Source organism: Coregonus clupeaformis, chromosome 1, assembly GCF_020615455.1.
Source record: "Coregonus clupeaformis isolate EN_2021a chromosome 1, ASM2061545v1, whole genome shotgun sequence".
In the NCBI taxonomy this organism is placed as follows: domain Eukaryota; kingdom Metazoa; phylum Chordata; class Actinopteri; order Salmoniformes; family Salmonidae; genus Coregonus; species Coregonus clupeaformis.
In genome coordinates this window covers 85,096,210-85,114,636 of record NC_059192.1, presented here as the reverse complement: position 1 = coordinate 85,114,636, position 18,427 = coordinate 85,096,210, and the positions used below count along the sequence as shown (strand labels likewise).

The 18,427-nt window shown below is 43.8% G+C and overlaps 1 protein-coding gene across 1 annotated transcript in view; it reads right to left on the bottom strand.

Moving 5' to 3' along the window:
• Positions 1–6,483: 6,483 nt before the first annotated feature.
• LOC121568182 overlaps positions 6,484–18,427 on the bottom strand; it is a 108,013-nt gene continuing 96,069 nt past the window's right edge. The window contains exon 5 of the mRNA XM_041878773.1: positions 6,484–6,619. Within this exon, the coding sequence (XP_041734707.1) occupies positions 6,484–6,619 (136 nt within the window). The remainder of the gene's footprint in view (positions 6,620–18,427) is intronic.

Here is an 18,427-nt window from a genome sequence, read left to right as displayed (position 1 = left end):
CAGAGAGATAAACAGAGAGAGAGAGATTTCATGAGCTGAAATAAAAGATCCCAGAAATGTTCCATACGCACATAAAGCTTATTTCTCTCAAATCTTCGGCACAAATTTGTTTACATCCCTGTTAGTGAGCATTTCTCATTTGCCAAGATAATCCATCCAGATGACAGGTGTGGCATATCAAGAAGCTGATTAAACAGCATGATCATTACACAGGTGCACCTTGTGCTGCGGACAATAAAAGGCCAATCTAATATGTGCAGTTCTGTCACACAATGCCACAGATGTCTCAAGTTTTGAGGGACCGTGCAATTGACATGCTGACTGCAGCAATGTCCACCAGAGCTGTTGCCAGATAATTGAATGTTAATTTCTCTACCATATGCTGCCTCCAACGTCGTTTTAGAGAATTTGGGAGTACGTCTGTGTAACCACTCCAGCCCAGCACATCCGGCTTCTTCACCTGCGGGATCATCTGACACCAGCAACCTGGACAGCTGATGAAACTGAGGAGTATTTATGTCTGTAATAAAACCTTTTTGTGGGGAAAAACTCATTCTGATTGGCTGGGCCTTGCTCCCCAGTGGATGGGCCAGTCTCCCAAGTGGGTGGGCCTAATGAATTTATTTCAATTGCCTGATTTCCTTACATGAACTGTAACACAGTAAAATCGTTGAAATTGTTGCATGTTGCGTTTATATTTTTGTTCAGTGCATTCGGAAAATATTCAGACCCCTTGACTTTTTACACATTTTGTTACGTTACAGCCTTATTCTAAAATTGATTAAATTGTCCCCCCCCTCATCAATCTACACACAATACCACATAATGACAAAGCAAAAACAGGATTTTAGAAATGTTTGCAAATGATTTTTTTTTAAACGGAAATATAATATTTACATAAGTATTCAGACCCTTTATTATGTACAATGTTGAAGCACCTTTGGCAGCGATTACAGCCTCGACTCTTCTTGGGTATGACGCTACAAGCTTGGCACACCTGTGTTTGGGGAGCTTCACCCATTCTTCTCTGCAGATCCTCTCAAGCTCTGTCAGGTTGGATGGGGAGCGTCGCTGCACAGCTATTTTCAGGTCTCTCCAGAGATGTTCGATCGGGTTCAAGTACGGGCTCTGGATGGGCCACTCAAGGACATTCAGAGACCTGTCCCGAAGCCACTCCTACGTTGTCTTGGCTGTGTGCTTAGGGTTGTTGTCCTGTTGGAAGGTGAACCTTCGCCCCAGTCTGAGGTCCTGAGCGCTCTGGAGCAGGTTTTCATCAAGGACCTCTCTGTACTTTGCTCCATTCCTCTTTCCCTCGATCCTGACTAGTCTCTGAAACACATCCCCACAGCATGGTGCTGCCTCCACCATGCTTCACCGTAGGGATGGTGCCAGGTTTCTTCCAGACGTGACGCTTGGCATTAAGGCCAAAGAGTTCAATATTGGTTTCATCAGACCAGAGAATCTTGTTTCTCATGGTCTGAGAGTCCTTTAGGTGCCTTTTGGCAAACTCCAAGTGGGCTGTCACGGCCTTTTATTGAGGAGTGGCTTCTGTCTGTCCACTCTACCATAAAGGCCTGATTGGTGGAGTGCTGCAGTGATGGTTGTCCTTCTGGAAGGTTCTCCCATCTCCACTGAGGAACTCTGGAGCTCTGTCAGAGTGACTATCGGGTTCTTGGTCACCTAGCTGACCAAGGCCCTTCTCCCCCGATTGCTCAGTTTGGCCGGGCAGCCAGCTCTAGGAAGAGTCTTGGTGGTTCCAAACTTCTTCCATTTAAGAATGATGGAGGCCACTGTGTTCTTGGGGACCTTCAATGCTGAAAAAAAAATTGGTACCCTTCCCCAGATCTGTGCCTCGACACAATCCTGTCTCATAGCAAAGGGTCAAAATACTTATAGAAATAAGATATTTCTGTAAGTTGCAAAAATGTCTAAAAACCTGTTTTCACTGTCATTAAAGGGTATTGTGTGTAGATTGATGAGAAAAAATAATAATTTCATCAATTTTAGAATAAGACTAACGTAACGAAATGTGGAAAAAGGGAAGGGGTCTGAATGCACTGTATATACTATATACAGCTGTGGAAAAAATTAAGAGACCACTGCAAATTTTTCTTAAATCAGCATCTCTACATGTATGACAGCCATTCCATTCCAGTGTCTGTTGAATTCCAACACAGGCACACCTCATTCTACTGAATTCGGTACTGATTAGGTGATCACATGAACCAAATCTTATTTAACAAGGAAAAGTATAAAAACCACTGCTGTGGTCATCACTATCCTCTTGCAATAGGACCAGCTGGATGGCAAAAACAGTGCTAATAGTACCTCAAAAGTAATATTAATAAAAAAAACTATTGACCATGCCAAAAGAGTTGAAAAGGAAAGTTTTGAGTGAGGAAAAGAAGGGTTCAATTCTGGCTTTACTGGCAGAGGGATACAGTGAGCGTCAGGTTGCTTCCATCCTTAACATTTAAAAGACGGCGGTTCATAAGAACATGGTCAAGCAGCAGACATTGGGGACAACAAAGCTACAGACCGGCAGAGGGCGAAAACGACTCTCTACTGACCGGGATGACCGCCAACTCATTTGAATGTCACTCAACAACCGTAGGATGACATCAAGTGACCTACAAAAATAATGGCAAACGGCAGCTGGGGTGAAGTGTACAGCGAGGACTGTTCGAAACAGGCTCCTAGGGGCAGGGCTGAAGTCGCGCAAAGCTAGAAAAAAGCCCTTCATCAATGAGAAGCAAAGAAGAGCCAGGCTGAGGATTGCAAAAGACCTTAAGGATTAGACCGTAGAGGACTGGAGTAAGGTCATCTTCTCTGATGAGTCCAATTTTCAGCTTTGCCCAACGCCTGGTCGTCTAATGGTTAGACGGAGACCTGGAGAGGCCTACAAGCCACATTGTCTCACACCCACTGTGAAATTTGGTGGAGGATCGGTGATGATCTGGGGGTGCTTCAGCAAGGCTGGAATCAGGCAGATTTGTCTTTGTGAAGGACGCATGAATCAAGCAACATACAAGGTTGTCCTGGAAGAAAACTTGCTTCCTTTTGCTCTGACATTGTTCCCCAACTCTGAGGATTGGTTTTTCCAGCAGGACATGCCACACAGCCAGGTCAATCAAGGTGTGGATGGAGGACCACAAGATCAAGACCCTGTCATGGCCAGCCCAATCTCCAGACCTGAACCCCATTGAAAACTTCTGGAATGTGATCAAGAGGAAGATGGATGGTCACAAGCCTTCAAACAAAGCCGAGCTGCTTGAATGTTTGCGCCAGGAGTGGCATAAAGTCACCCAACATCAATGTGAAAGACTGGTGGAGAGCATGCCAAGACGCATGAAAGCTGTGATTGAAAATCAGGGTTTTTCTACCAAATATTGATTTCTGAACTCTTCCTAAGTTAAAACATTAGTATTGTGTTGTTTAAAAATGAACATGAACTTATTTTCTTTGCATTATTCGAGGTCTGACAACACTGCATCTTTTTTGTTATTTTGACCAGTTGTCATTTTCTGCAAATAAATGCTCTAAATAACAATATTTTTATTTGGAATTTGGGAGAAATGTTGTCAGTAGTTTATAGAATAAAACAAAAATGTTATTTTTACCCAAACACATACCTATAAATAGTAAAACCAGAGAAACTGATAATTTTGCAGTGGTCTCTTAATTTTTTCCAGAGCTGTATATACACTACATGGCCAAAGGTATGTGGACAGCTGCTCGTCTAACATCTCATTCCAAAATCATGGGCATTAATATGGAGTTGGTCCCCCCTTTGCTGCTATAACAGCCTCCACTCTTCTGGGAAGGCTTTCCACTAGATGTTGGAACATTGCTGCGAGGACTTGCTTCCATTCAGTAACAAGAACATTAGTGAGATTGGGCACTGAGGTTGGGTGATTAGGCCTGGCTTACAGTCGGCGTTCCAATTCATCTCAAATGTGTTTGATGGGGTTGAGGTCAGGGCTCTGTGCAGGCCAGTCAAGTTCTTCCGCACCAATCTTGACAAACCATTTCTGTATGGACCTCGCTTTGTGCACGGGGGCACTGTCATGCTGAAACAGGAAAGGGCCTTCCCCTAACTGTTGCCACAAAGTTGGAAGCAAAGCATCATCTAGAATGTCATTGTATGATGTAGCGTTAAGATTTCCCTTCACTGGAACTAAGGGGCCTAGTCCGAACCATGAAAAACAGCCCCAGACCATTATTCCTCCCCCATCAAACTTTACGGTTGGCACCATGCATTGGGGCAGGTAGCGTTTTCCTGGCATCCGCCAAATCCAGATCCGTCCGTCAGACTGCCAGATGGTGAAGCGAGATTCATCACTCCAGAGAACACGTTTCCACTGCTCCAGAGTCCAATGGCGGCGAACTTTACACCACTCCAGCCGATTCATGGCATTGCGCATGGTGATCTTAGGCTTGTGTGCAGCTGCTCTGCCATGGAAACCCATTTCATGAAGCTCCCGATGAACAGTGCTGACGTTGCTTCCAGAGGCAGTTTGGAACTCGGTAGTGAGTGTTACAACCGAGGACAGATGATTTCTACGCGCTACACGCTTCAGCACTCAGCAGTCCCATTCTGTGAGCTTGTGTGGCCTACCACTTCGCGGCTGAGCCTAGACATTTCTACTTCACAATAACAGCACTTACAGTTGACCGGGGCAGCTCTAGCAGGGCAGAAATGTGACTGACCTGTTGGAAAGGTGGCATCCTATGATGGTGCCACGTTAAAAGTCACTGAGCTCTTCAGTACGGGCCATTTTACTGCCAATGTTTGTCTATGGAGATTGCATGGCGGTGTGCTCGATTTTATACACTTGTCAGCAACAGATGTGGCTGAAATAGCCGAATCCACTAATTTGAAGGGGTGTCCACACACTTTTGGCTATGTAGTGTATACACTGAGTTTACAAAACATTAGGAACACCCATTTTGCCCGCAGAACAGCCTTGGGGCGTGGACTCTACTGGCCCATGTTGACTCCAATGCTTCCCACAGTTGTGTCAAGTTGGCTGGATATCCTTTGGGTGGTGGACCATTCTTGATACACACAGGAAACTATTGAGCGTGAAAAACCCAGCATCGTTGCAGTTCTTACATTTACATTTTAGTAATTTAGCAGACGCTCTTATCCAGAGCGACTTACAGTTAGTGAGTGCATACATTTTTCATACTGGCCCCCCGTGGGAAACGAACCCACAACCCTGGCGTTGCAAGCGCCAACTGAGCTACACAGTTCTTGACACACTCAAACCGGTGCGCCTGGCACCTACTACCATACCCTGTTCAAAGGCACTTAAATATTTTGTCTTGCCCATTCACCCTCCAATCCTTATTTAACCTCCACAGTGTGCAGCAAATTCTACTAGATGAAAAGCAGAAATGAGTATGACATCCTGGCATTTAAAGTATACTCAATTTTGGAAATGTCACATACTATAAAACTTTCTTTTTTCGCATACCCAATCAGCCTACTATTTAGAACGCAAGTAAGAGTAGTCTATTCAGCTGTGCTCCGACATCATTATTCAATCACTCCCACAAAGAAAAACATGCTGATTCTGCCTCAAATGGAACAACTAAACAGAACATTGCTAACTAAAGAGCCTACAGGACTTGATCAGGTAGCAACCCACAGACACGTACAAGTGCAGTGTCAAGAACAGTCTACTGTAACACGTACACTGTAACACATACATTACACACAGAGGAATAAGGGAGAGAGAGATAAAGAGAAAGAGAGAGAACGAGAGAGAGAGAGAGAGAGAAAGAATGGGGGAAGAAGAGAGAACAGTTTGAGAAAGACATGAACAACAAGATGGAGAGAGAAATTACAGTACCAGCAACAGGAGTCAAGTCAGTCTAATCTGTTTCTGCGCACAGAAGACAGAAGGAGAGAGAATGAGAGAGAGTAGAGAGATAGAGCGAGACAGAGAGAGAGGGAGAGAGAAAGATTGGGGGAAAAAGAGAGTGATAACAGATTGAGAAAGACAGGAACATAAAGATGGAGAGAAGATGGAAGGAGAGAGAACAAGAGAGAGAGAGAAGGGGGGAGGGGGGAATATGAGGACATCTTCAGCTTCAATCGATACTGTATGTGCGAAACCAAAAAAGTAACTATACAGTACAACAGTATATTCCTTCTAACAGCCAGGAATGCTGAAGCAGCAGTCATACAGTGTACATTAATTACCCACCCCTTTATCTAGCCTACATCTCTCACCCACCAAGTTCAACAGATCAATTATCAGCAGGCAGCACAGCAGACGTATACTGACCCCACACATACTGATGTAGTGTATAATCTGTGTGTGTGTGTGTGTGTGCGCCTACATTTGCATATGTGTCGGTGCATGCGCCTATGCATCTTCGCGTGTGTGGTATTCTGCACGTGTGTGTGTACTTACATCTGTGCTTTGTGTATGTGTGTGTTCACCTGCATGTATGTGTGTGTGTGTGGTGGGCTTAGTAGTCGTACCTGTCCAGGCTGTGAGAGGTGCTTGGTGAGCCCGTGTAGAGCAACTGTCTGAAGTCCTTTATCAGAGCATCCCCCGGTCTCTGGTTCAACCTCTGAGCCAGGCGAGATAACTTACTCTCTGAGCTGCAGAGGAGAGGGGGAGAGGGGGGAGACGAGAGTAGGAGAGGAGGGAGATGGAGGTCAGTCCTGAATGGGAACCTTGAGGGAGAGGTTAAGTCCAGATGAGAAGCAAAAGTCACATCAAGGTAAATCTCTCACTGTCTCTCTATCTCACAGAGAAAGAGAGGAGAGTACAGTAGGTCTTTCTCTCTCTCTCTGAGCTCTAAGGAATGCCGGGTGTCACTAAGGTAAGTGTCGCCCAGATCTGAAGCTCTCTCCTGGCTGGATCAGTCACACTGAGTCCCTCTCTGGAGCACATCCAGAGTTCTAAATAAATCTTAGTCCATCCCGTTCTGAAACCGCCAGGAAACTCTGCCAAGCAGGGCAGATTATCACACCTCGGAAGCTTCAATCATGGGTAGCTCCCTGGCCAGTGTAGTCCCTCTCTGGATCTCCACGTTCTGTCAAGCAAGTAAACCCAGTTCAAGAGCTTTATTCTCCAAGGGGCTCTCTCTGACAAGTGTATCCGGAGAGAGATGCCCTATCCTGGGTCAGTTTCAGAGCAGCGTAGCCCCTGTCTGGATCCTACTCTGGAGCTTGTCTCTGTATTCCTCTCTGGCTAGTTATGCTGATAGCACTGAGCACCTGTTCAACACAGCTCTGTGTAAGCAAGCGCATTTCACTTCAGCTGCACACACAAACCCGTGCGCAACACCCACACACACACACACAAACACAGAGGAGCGCATTGAAGGGAGCAGGGAAAGCCTGCAAGAGAAAGGGAGAGAGAGAGAGAGAGAGAGAGAGAGAGAGAGATAGAGAGAGATAGATAGAGGAAGATGTGAGAGGGGGGTTGGGGAGGTGAACGCTGAGCACACAGGGAGAGTGGGTGCCTAGAGATGAGCGGAGGGATGCTGGGCGAGCACACACACGCACACACACTGTTGGCAGCTGTTACACACACTGTACTGAACAAAAAAAACCTGGGGTTGCTTAACAGAAAGGGAGAGGAGGAGGGGGATGACATATTGTCAGAGGGGGAGATGGAGAGAGAGATGAAGAGATGAGAGGGGAGGAGTGGGGCTGACCTATTATTAAAAGGGGGAGAAGCAGAGAGATGTGTGGAGGGGGAGTGGGGGAAGGGGAACATATATGTGATGGAGAGGGAAAGGGAGAAGAGATAGAGGGGAGAGAGAGGAAGATAGATGAGAGGGAGAGGAGAGAGAGAGGGAGAGAAGAGGATAGGAGAGGGAGAGGAGAGAGAGAAGGAGAGGAGATGAGAGGGAGAGAGAACAAGGGAGAGGAGATGAAAGGAAGAGGAGAGGGAGAGGAGATAAGAGGAGAGGGAGAGGAGGAGAGGGAGAGGAGGAGAGGGTGAGGAGATAAGAGGAGAGGGAGAGGAGATAAGAGGAGAGGGAGAGGAGAGGAGAGGAGAGGGAGAGGAGGAGAGGGAGAGGAGGAGAGGGAGAGGACATAAGAGGAGAGGGAGAGGAGCTGTTGTTCGCTCGCTCATATCTGTTGAAACAGGGTTACCTGCAGAGAGATAGTGTGTGTGTGTGTGTGTGTGTATGCGTGTGTGTAAAAAAAACAGACCGTATAGGTTCGAAAGAAAGCAAAAGAGAAATGTCCCCCAAAAATGTTTAAACGCAAATACATTCAATGTCAAATAATATTCAACATTTTAATGTCACTCTTCTCCTTGTTTTTCCTGTAATACATTTAATGACACTAAAGGGATTTAAAGGGTTTTCTATTCCTTTCCCATCAGTAGGTTTACTCCCAGGCAGAAAAGGCCTGTCTAGCTGTCTGTGTGTCAGTACCCAGGAGGCTGGTTATAGTCAGGTCCTGCTCTTGTCCCTGTCTCACAAACACACGCACACACACACACTATACCATCTGTGTGCACTATACCATTAGCTAATCTTTATGGTCCTGAGCTGACCATGGAAAATCACCGACCCTGCTGACCCACTGTCACACACGCACACGCACACGCACACACACACACACCAGTTGTTTGTTCACCCACACCCACCTGCAATTGCAAATAACCCATCCATAACCGCCCGACTATATGTGATAAAGTGAAAATCTGAGGCCCGTGATTTAAATTTATTTTTATTTGGATTTCATGTAATGGACGTACACAAAATAGTCCAAATTGGTGAAGTGAAATGAAAAAATAACTTGTTTCAAAAAATTCAAAAAAATTCATAACGGAAAAGTGGTACGTGCATATGTATTCACCCCCTTTGCTATGAAGCCCCTAAATAAGATCTGGTGCAACCAATTACCTTCAGAAGTCACATAATTAGTTAAATAAAGTCCACCTGTGTGCAATCTAAGTGTCACATGATCTTTCACATGATCTCAGTATATATACACCTGTTCTGAAAGGCCCCAGAGTCTGCAACACCACTAAGCAAGGGGCACCACCAAGCAAGCGGCACCATGAAGACCAAGGAGCTCTCCAAACAGGTCAGGGACAAAGTTGTGGCGAAGTACAGATCAGGGTTGGGTTATAAAAAAATATCTGAAATTGCACCACAACAAACCTGCCAAGAGAGGGCCGCCCACCAAAACTCACGGACCAGGCAAGGAGGGCATTAATCAGAGAGGCAACAAAGAGACCAAAGATAACCCTGAAGGAGCTGCAAAGCTCCACAGTGGAGATTGGAGTATCTGTCCATAGGACCACTTTAAGCTGTACACTCCACAGAGTTGGGTGCTTTACGGAAGAGTGGCCAGAAAAAAGCCATTGCTTAAAGAAAAAAATAAGCAAACACGTTTGGTGTTCGCCAAAAGCCATGTGGAAGACTCCCCAAACATATGGAAGAAGGTACTCTGGTCAGATTAGACTAAAATTGAGCTTTTTGGCCATCAAGGAAAACGCTATGTCTGGCGCAAACCCAACACCTCTCATCACCCCGAGAACACCATCCCCACAGTGAAGCATGGTGGTGGCAGCATCATGCTGTGGGGATGTTTTTCATCGGCAGGGACTGGGAAACTGGTCAGAATTGAAAGAATGATGGATGGCGTTAAATACAGGGAAATTCTTGAGGGAAACCTGTTTCAGTCTTCCAGAGATTTGAGACTGGGACGGAGGTTCACCTTCCAGCAGGACAATGACCCTAAGCATACTGCTAAAGCAACACTCGAGTGGTTTAAGGGGAAACATTTAAATGTCTTGGAATGGCCTAGTCAAAGCCCAGACCTCAATCCAATTGAGAATCTGTGGTATGACTTAAAGATTGCTGTACACCAGCGGAACCCATCCAACTTGAAGGAGCTGGAGCAGTTTTGCCTTGAAGAATGGGCAAAAATCCCAGTGGCTAGATGTGCCAAGCTTATAGAGACATACCCCAAGAGACTTGCAGCTGTAATTGCTGCAAAAAGTGGCGCTACAAAGTATTGACTTTGGGGGGGGGGTGAATAGTTCTGCATGCTCAAGTTCTGTTTTTTTGTCTTATTTCTTGTTTGTTTCACCCCAAAAAATATTTTGCATCTTCAAAGTGGTAGGCTTGTTGTGTAAATCAAATGATACAACCCCCCCAAAAAATCAATTTTAATTCCAGGTTGTAAGGCAACAAAATAGGAAAGATGCCAAGGGGGGTGAATACTTTCGCAAGCCACTGCATGTTGCCCTAGAAGACTACATAAACCCTTGCTCACAAGAATAATGTCATAAGTCCCCTGTAGCTCAGTTGGTAGAGCATGGTGCTTGCAACGCCAGGGTTGTGGGTTTCCCACGGGGGGCCAGTATGAAAATGTATGCACTCATGTAAGTCGCTCTGGATAAGAGCATCTGCTAAATGACTAAAATGTAAAAATGATAGAATCTTCAATCTAGATGACATTGGTAAAGTTCTCTCTATCATCTCTGCTTCTTTTGCAGAGCGAAGACGTTTAGGGACTTGGGATAAAATGCAATAACAAAAAGAAAACGGGAAACATTTTCTGTGCATAATGTCCAAATGACATCAGTTTGACCAGTTCTAAGGAAATAGAAAGCTGTGAAAACATTTTTTTTATACGGTTTTAGTTTCGCTTAGATGCATATTTTATGTGGTTGAAATATTATCAGCTTTTATGATGCTGATAAAGATAGCACCTCCACAGACTGTATATAACTGGGCATATTTCTCCACTCCTGTTCCAGAGTCCAAATTTTGCCAAAATGTGGTTTATCATTTTACTGCAAGAAATGCTTAATTCTGCAGGAGTTCATATTTTGCCTATGTGAGAGGTTATAGACCTACAGTCAGTGTAAAGATTTCAGTTTCCATTTAACCCATCTGAACAGTAAGCTACTGTTCCCTTGATGTGCCATAGGCCTACTTGAAGTCCCCATCTTGTGACAGTCAAATTTGTATAGCGCCTCACAATCATCACATATAACATAGCCGGCACTGCTATCATCCTCTTTTACCACTTCACCAAATATTTTCCAAAACATAACTCTTCTGGCCCTCCCTCCTCTTTATTTTCGACTCACATTTCGCAGCTTGTTGAATTAAACTCCGACATTGTCCTCCGTGGATACTTTTTCTGCCCGTTCTCCCAAAAGCATTTGGTGAGTACAATAATAAGGTATTGTTTTATCTTTATTCAACCTGCCTGCCATCCGGGGACTGCGGGTTGACTCAACCCGCACAACACACACACACACACAGAGATAGGGAGGTACACACACACACACACACAAACAACATACACATGCAGGCAAGCATGACAAAACAGCAAAGCAGTGAGAACAGAATTAACTCATAAAAGTTTAACAGTAATATTCACAATATCATAAAAAGTACAACATCAGCATACCAGCCATAACAAGTTTACTGATGTCATAGAGTATGTCACTAGAGAGGTGCCCGGTTCCAACAGGTTCTTCTGTATGACTAATATAGAATGTGACGTTCATTGGAATTTCCCTGTGGTACAATATCACTGGTAAAGTGCTATTATTCAGGGTTTTGTACATGTACACAAGGACGCACGCATGCACACCACCCCCTGCCCTTGCAGCCAGCAGCCTTGGTCATGATTGGTTGGTAATTATCCATTGTGTCATCAAAGCAGGGTCCTTTGACAGATCGGGGCGTCCTACTGGGTGCCTTTTGTATCTGTCAGCGGTCACAGACCGCAGTTTTCCTCAGTGACTCGATGTGACACACACGCGCAACAGGGTATGATCTGATATGGTTTGGACTGGTGAATAGTGGTGTGTATTCATGGATGCCAAGGGAAGCCAGGCTTCCCCAAAAAATGTAAAAAGAATAAAAAGAAAAACACATAAAATAACGTATCTTTCCTCTTTTCTTGGGGTGTTTCAGAATTTTCCTTCAATTCGCAAGAGGCTGAATGTACTGTCTCTCCCTGAAGAAAGCATCCGAGCAAGCGAAACAGCGCCCCTCTGTCTCTGTATGTGTAGCCCATCTATCTGATGCTGTCTGGTCAAAAAGGGTATGACATTGTTGCCGCCCGTAGCATTGAATGCAACGAAAGCCAGCAAGCATTTGGCCTTCCTTGATAATAAAAATAATAATAATAATAGCCAATCAGCGTTGAACTAAACTGAGCGAGCTCAACTGTGAATGGTTCTGGCGCACCAAAAAAAAGTGTCAAGGGAAGACAGTTGGATTTGGCTTCACACCAATCACATCACATAAAAAGCTAAACATAATTGACAGAAAAAACTTGAATTGTTGCATCTTGTTGTGTTGTTGTCCTCCCAGTGGCTAATTAGCTAGCTAAAATTAACCATGGATGGAGATTTAGACTTGTGGTTTTACTTAATTCTCCGTACTGGCCAATGATGACAACGGCGATTCTGATCCAACCATCAATTCATACATTGTGCCCCTTGCCTGAGAGGATGTAAGTTCAATATGTAGCTAGATGTACAGTGAGGGAAAAAAGTATTTGATTTTGTACGTTTGCCCACTGACAAAGAAATGATCAGTCTATCATTTTAATGGTAGATTTATTTTAACAGTGAGAGACAGAATAACAACAAAAAAATCCAGAAAGAATGCATGTCAAAAATGTTATCAATTGATTTGCATTTTAATGAGGGAAATAAGTATTTGACCCCCTCTCAATCAAAAAGATTTCTGGCTCCCAGGTGTCTTTTATACAGGTAACAAGCTGAGATTAGGAGCACACTCTTAAAGGGAGTGCTCCTAATCTCAGCTTGTTACCTGTATAAAAGACACCTGTCCACAGAAGCAATCAATCAATCAGATTCCAAACTCTCCACCATGGCCAAGACCAAAGAGCTCTCCAAGGATGTCAGGGACAAGATTGTAGACCTACACAAGGCTGGAATGGGCTACAAGACCATCGCCAAGCAGCTTGGTGAGAAGGTGACAACAGTTGGTGCGATTACTCGCAAATGGAAGAAACACAAAAGAACTGTCAATCTCCCTCGGCCTGGGGCTCCATGCAAGATCTCACCTCGTGGAGTTGCAATGATCATGAGAACGGTGAGGAATCAGCCCAGAACTACACGGGAGGATCTTGTCAATGATCTCAAGGCAGCTGGGACATAGTCAGCAAGAAAACAATTGGTAACACACTACGCCGTGAAGGACTGAAATCCTGCAGCGCCCGCAAGGTCCCCCTGCTCAAGAAAGCACATATACAGGCCCGTCTGAAGTTTGCCAATGAACATCTGAATGATTCAGAGGAGAACTGGGTGAAAGTGTTGTGGTCAGATGAGACCAAAATCGAGCTCTTTGGCATCAACTCAACTCGCCGTGTTTGGAGGAGGAGGAATGCTGCCTATGACCCCAAGAACACCATCCCCACCGTCAAACATGGAGGTGGAAACATTATGATTTGGGGGTGTTTTTCTACTAAGGGGACAGGACAACTTCACCGCATCAAAGGGGCGATGGACGGGGCCATGTACCGTCAAATCTTGGGTGAGAACCTCCTTCCCTCAGCCAGGGCATTGAAAATGGGTCGTGGATGGGTATTCCAGCATGACAATGACCCAAAACACACGGCCAAGGCAACAAAGGAGTGGCTCAAGAAGAAGCACATTAAGGTCCTGGAGTGGCCTAGCCAGTCTCCAGACCTTAATCCCATAGAAAATCTTTGGAGGGAGCTGAAGGTTTGAGTTGCCAAACGTCAGCCTCGAAACCTTAATGACTTGGAGAAGATCTGCAAAGAGGAGTGGGACAAAATCCCTCCTGAGATGTGTGCAAACCTGGTGGCCAACTACAAGAAACGTCTGACCTCTATGATTGCCAACAAGGGTTTTGCCACCAAGTACTAAGTCATGTTTTGCAGAGGGGTCAAATACTTATTTCCCTCATTAAAATGCAAATCAATTTATAACATTTTTGATATGCGTTTTTCTGGATTTTTTTGTTGTTATTCTGTCTCTCACTGTTCAAATAAACCTACCATTAAAATGATAGACTGATCATTTCTTTGTCAGTGGGCAAACGTACAAAATCAGCAGGGGATCAAATACTTTTTTCCCTCATGGCTGATGTTAACTAGCTGGCTCATCGTTGCCCATGAAAGGAAGTTAGGCTAGCAAGCAAGCATTTTAGCTCGGTAGCCTAGGACAACAAAAACTAAAAGTGTGTACTGTATGACAGAGTCATAAACCGTTTCAGCAACATGAAGGAGAGGAGGATGGCATTGGCGTTTATCTACAAGTAGGGTAAGTCAACATGTTTTTTTCTACTTTCAAGCACGCACACTTTTATTTGTAACTGTATTAGACTAAGCATAGCTGATATGATGATGTTGAAATGTTAAAGTTGAAATGGTGATGGAATAGTGGAGGCAGCTTCTATTTTCTTTGCGATTTGTGGTGGCCTACCTCTCCATGGTTCTAAATACATAACGTTAGTTGTTTAGTAGTCCGAAAATGTCGAAAACATTAACTTGCTTGAACATGCTGTAGGTCATGTACCTGTTTGTTACATGCAATATTTTTGACATTTTAGTCATTTAGCAGACACTCTTATCCAGAGCGACTTACAGTTAGCTTTGTGGACTTCACCGGACAGTTGTTGCTCTCTGGTTTTGTGATGAAACACAGGTGTGGTTGAATTTATTCTGTCACTGTCTTGTTATTGTCTCGGCCTTAGGCCTATATATCACGGTGGCAAGGTATATGACCTAACAGGATATTATTGTACAAACAACGCAATTATCACAACACATAGGTTGTAATATGGCTATTTTTTCCTGGCTTGGCTTCTAGTGATTTTACTCACGCACCGCTACTGCTGGTGAAAGCCATATGTAGTGTGTGTGTCACATCGAGTCACTGAGGAAAATTGCAGTCTGTGGCCGATGACGGCTACAAAAGGCAACATTTACCCGGGAAATCCAATTCCCCATTCAAATGACTGGCGAAAACCTCACACAATGATCTCAAACTGTGTTTTTAATACACAATGAAATTAAACACAGACTACCCCTTCAGGAGGCACTCTGGCATGTTGTGGTGGAATGTTATTACAATTACTTCACAGGACCTGGTAAAATGAGGTTTGTAGTGTGGCTAGCCAATGAATGGCTCTGAATGCACTGTCAGAATGCAGTCAAAGCTAACCACTTTTGGAGATGACTAGTACTCTCAAATTGTATCCTGATGTCGACAGCAGGTAAGAGTTATATTCATTATATAGCTAACTTAGCTAGCTAACATACATTTGGTGAAAACAAGTTATATTCACTTGCTGGCTAGCTAGCCAGTGTTAGCAATGTTTTCAATGGTGATGAATGAGAGCTATTGTTAACCAGCTAACAAACAATGCAACAAAAGTGTAATTTCGGATTTTAAAAAATACTCCAACAGGCTCTGAATTTCATGAATCACACTTCCCCCTGGTGTACTGTTCAATTATTTAACCATTTTTAAACAAATAATTTTGGGATGAAAACTTGTTTTTAATATTGCCCTCATTGTCTTTCATGGGTTTGAAATTTGAGTCTGCGGCAACGGACTCCAGCTTGGTTAGCGAAAGTTGCAATCTACCGGAGCTCTGCGATTGGTTGGCCCACAGTTTGGGGCGGGGCTTAGCGAAGGGTCAATAAAGAAACAGTAAGGTTCAAGGACTTGGGAAGTTCGGCTCTTTTTATTGACTCTGATCTTTTCAACTCGATTAGTCAAAAGAACAAATCTTTCAATTCATTTTGTTCATTTGATTCAGTTATGCCAGGAGCACACAGGATCCCCTACCAGTGAACGATGAACTAAAAACTCGAAAGAATCATGATTCTACAAGACTCTCATTCACCATATTGGGCTTATTGGAGCTTATTGGAGCTGTCATATACAAGGGTGCTTCAAACAATGTACATTTGTTGATTTCTAGGCATACAAATATGATTATTTATTGATACCTTTGAAACAAGGTCTAGTAGAGGCCGCAACCGGACTAGATTGTGAACGACTCTTGGTGGAATAGAATTGCTTGACTGCCGTGAGGGAGATATCCATGATATCGTTCGCAAACTGCAGCAGCCCCCAAACGACTCGTTCTCGAGTTTGAGTGTTGAGCAGAGGCAGGATGTGTATGTTTTGTTTCTACAACGCTGTGGACTCAGTATGGATTATCCATCTCTGCAAAATGGTGGAATACAGTTACTATAACTGGACAAGACAAACATATTTTCACGATTTCCCAAACATCATCAAAATCAATAAATCACAGCGTGTTTCTGGCCTCATTCAGTAGATTCACGTTGAAAAATTATGTTAAAATAATAATTTATATCCTTAAAACATAAATTGAAAATTGCTGCTTCCTATTTTGTAAATGTTTTATTTATCTATATAACCCAGTGTCAAAATACTGCCGTTAAATGTCCAAATTCATAATCTATATGCTGAAATAGGGCATGACATTTTGAAGACCAAAATATACAAATGACTACACATACAATACATTCGGAAAGTATTCAGACCCCTTGACTTTTTCCACATTTTGTTACGTTACAGCCTTATTCTAAAATTGATTAAATTGTTTTTTCCCCTCATCAATCTAGACACAATACCACATAATGACAAAGCAAAAACTGGTTTTTAGACATTATTGCACATTTATACGAAATAAAAAACGGAAATATCACATTTACATAAGTATTCAGACCCTTTACTCAGCACTTTGTTGAAGCACCTTTGGTAGTGATTACAGCCTCGAGTAGTCTTGGGTATGACGCTACAGGCTTGGCACACCTGTATTTGGAGAGTTTCTCCCATTCTTCTCTGCAGATCCTCTCAAGCTTTGTCAGGTTGGATGGGGAACGTCGCTGCACAGCTATTTTCAGGTCTCTCCAGGACATTCAGAGACTTGTCCCTGAAGCCACTCCTGCGTTGTTTTGGCTGTGTGCTTAGCGTCGTTGTCCTGTTGGAAGGTGAACCTTCGCCCCAGTCTGAGGTCCTGAGCGCTCTGGAGCAGGTTTTCATCAAGGATCTCTCTGTACTTTGCTCCGTTCATCTTTCCCTCGATCCTGACTAGTCTCCCAGTCCCTGCCACTGAAAAACATCCCCACAGCATGATGTTGCCACCACGGTGCTTCACCGTAGGGATGGTGCCAGGTTTCCTCCAGACGTGATGCTTGGCATTCAGGCCAAAGAGTTCAATCTTAGTTTAATCAGACCAGAGAATCTTGTTTCTCATAGTCTGAGAGTCCTTTAGGTGCCAAGAGGGCTATCATGTGCCTTTTACTGAGGAGTGGCTTCCGTCTGGCCAATCTACCATAAAGGACTGATTGGTGGAGTGCTGCAGAGATGACTGTCATTCTGGAAGGTTCTCCCATCTCCACAGAAGAACTCTGGAGCTCTGTCAGAGTGACCATCGGGTTCTTGGTCACCTCCCTGACCAAGACCCTTCTCCCCCGATTACTATGTTTGGCCTGCGGCCAGCTGTAGGAAGAGTCTTGCTGGTTCCAAACTTCTTCCATTTAAGAATGATGGAGGCCACTGTGTTCTTGGGGACATTCAATGCTGCAGACATGTTTTAGTACCCTTTCTCAGATCGGTGCCTCGACACAATCCTGTCTCGGAGCGCTACGGACAATTCCTTCGACTTCATGGCTTGGTTTTTGCTCTGACATGCACTGTCAACTGTGGGACCTTATATAGACAGGTGTGTGCCTTTTCAAATCATGTCCAATCAATTGAATTTACCACAGGTGGACTCCAATCAAGTTGTAGAAACATCTCAAGGATGGTCAATGGAAACAGGATTCACCTGAGCTCAATTTCCAGTCTCATTGCAAAGGGTCTGAATACTTATGTGAACCTGTTTTCGCTTTGTCTTTATGGGGTATTGCATGTAGATTGATGATATATATATTTTTTTCATAAATTTTAGAATAAGGCTGTAATGTAACAAAATGTGGAAAAACAAAAAAGTCGAGGGGTCTGAATACTTTACGAATGCACTGTACATGTCATACTCGTGATCAGATTACTTTTATTTTGTTAAATTAGTACCTTATAAACTGCACACGCACCAACATTTGTCCAGCGTCCACTCTACACCGGAATTGATTAGCTTGTTCTACTGTAATCAATAGCACCCGCAAATTAATCATTAATCAAAAAAAGATATATGTCATCAATCTACACACAATACCCCATTAAGACAAAGCGAAAACAGGTTTTTAGAAATGTTTGCAAATACAAAACAGAAACCTTATTCACATAAGTATTCAGACCCTTTGCAATGAGCCTGGAAATTGAGCTCAGGTGAATCCTGTTTCCATTGACCATCGATATTGTATGGAAATCAACATAACTGGGACAATCCGCTGCCGCTACAGATGTAGGATCTTGTGATCACCCTGTTG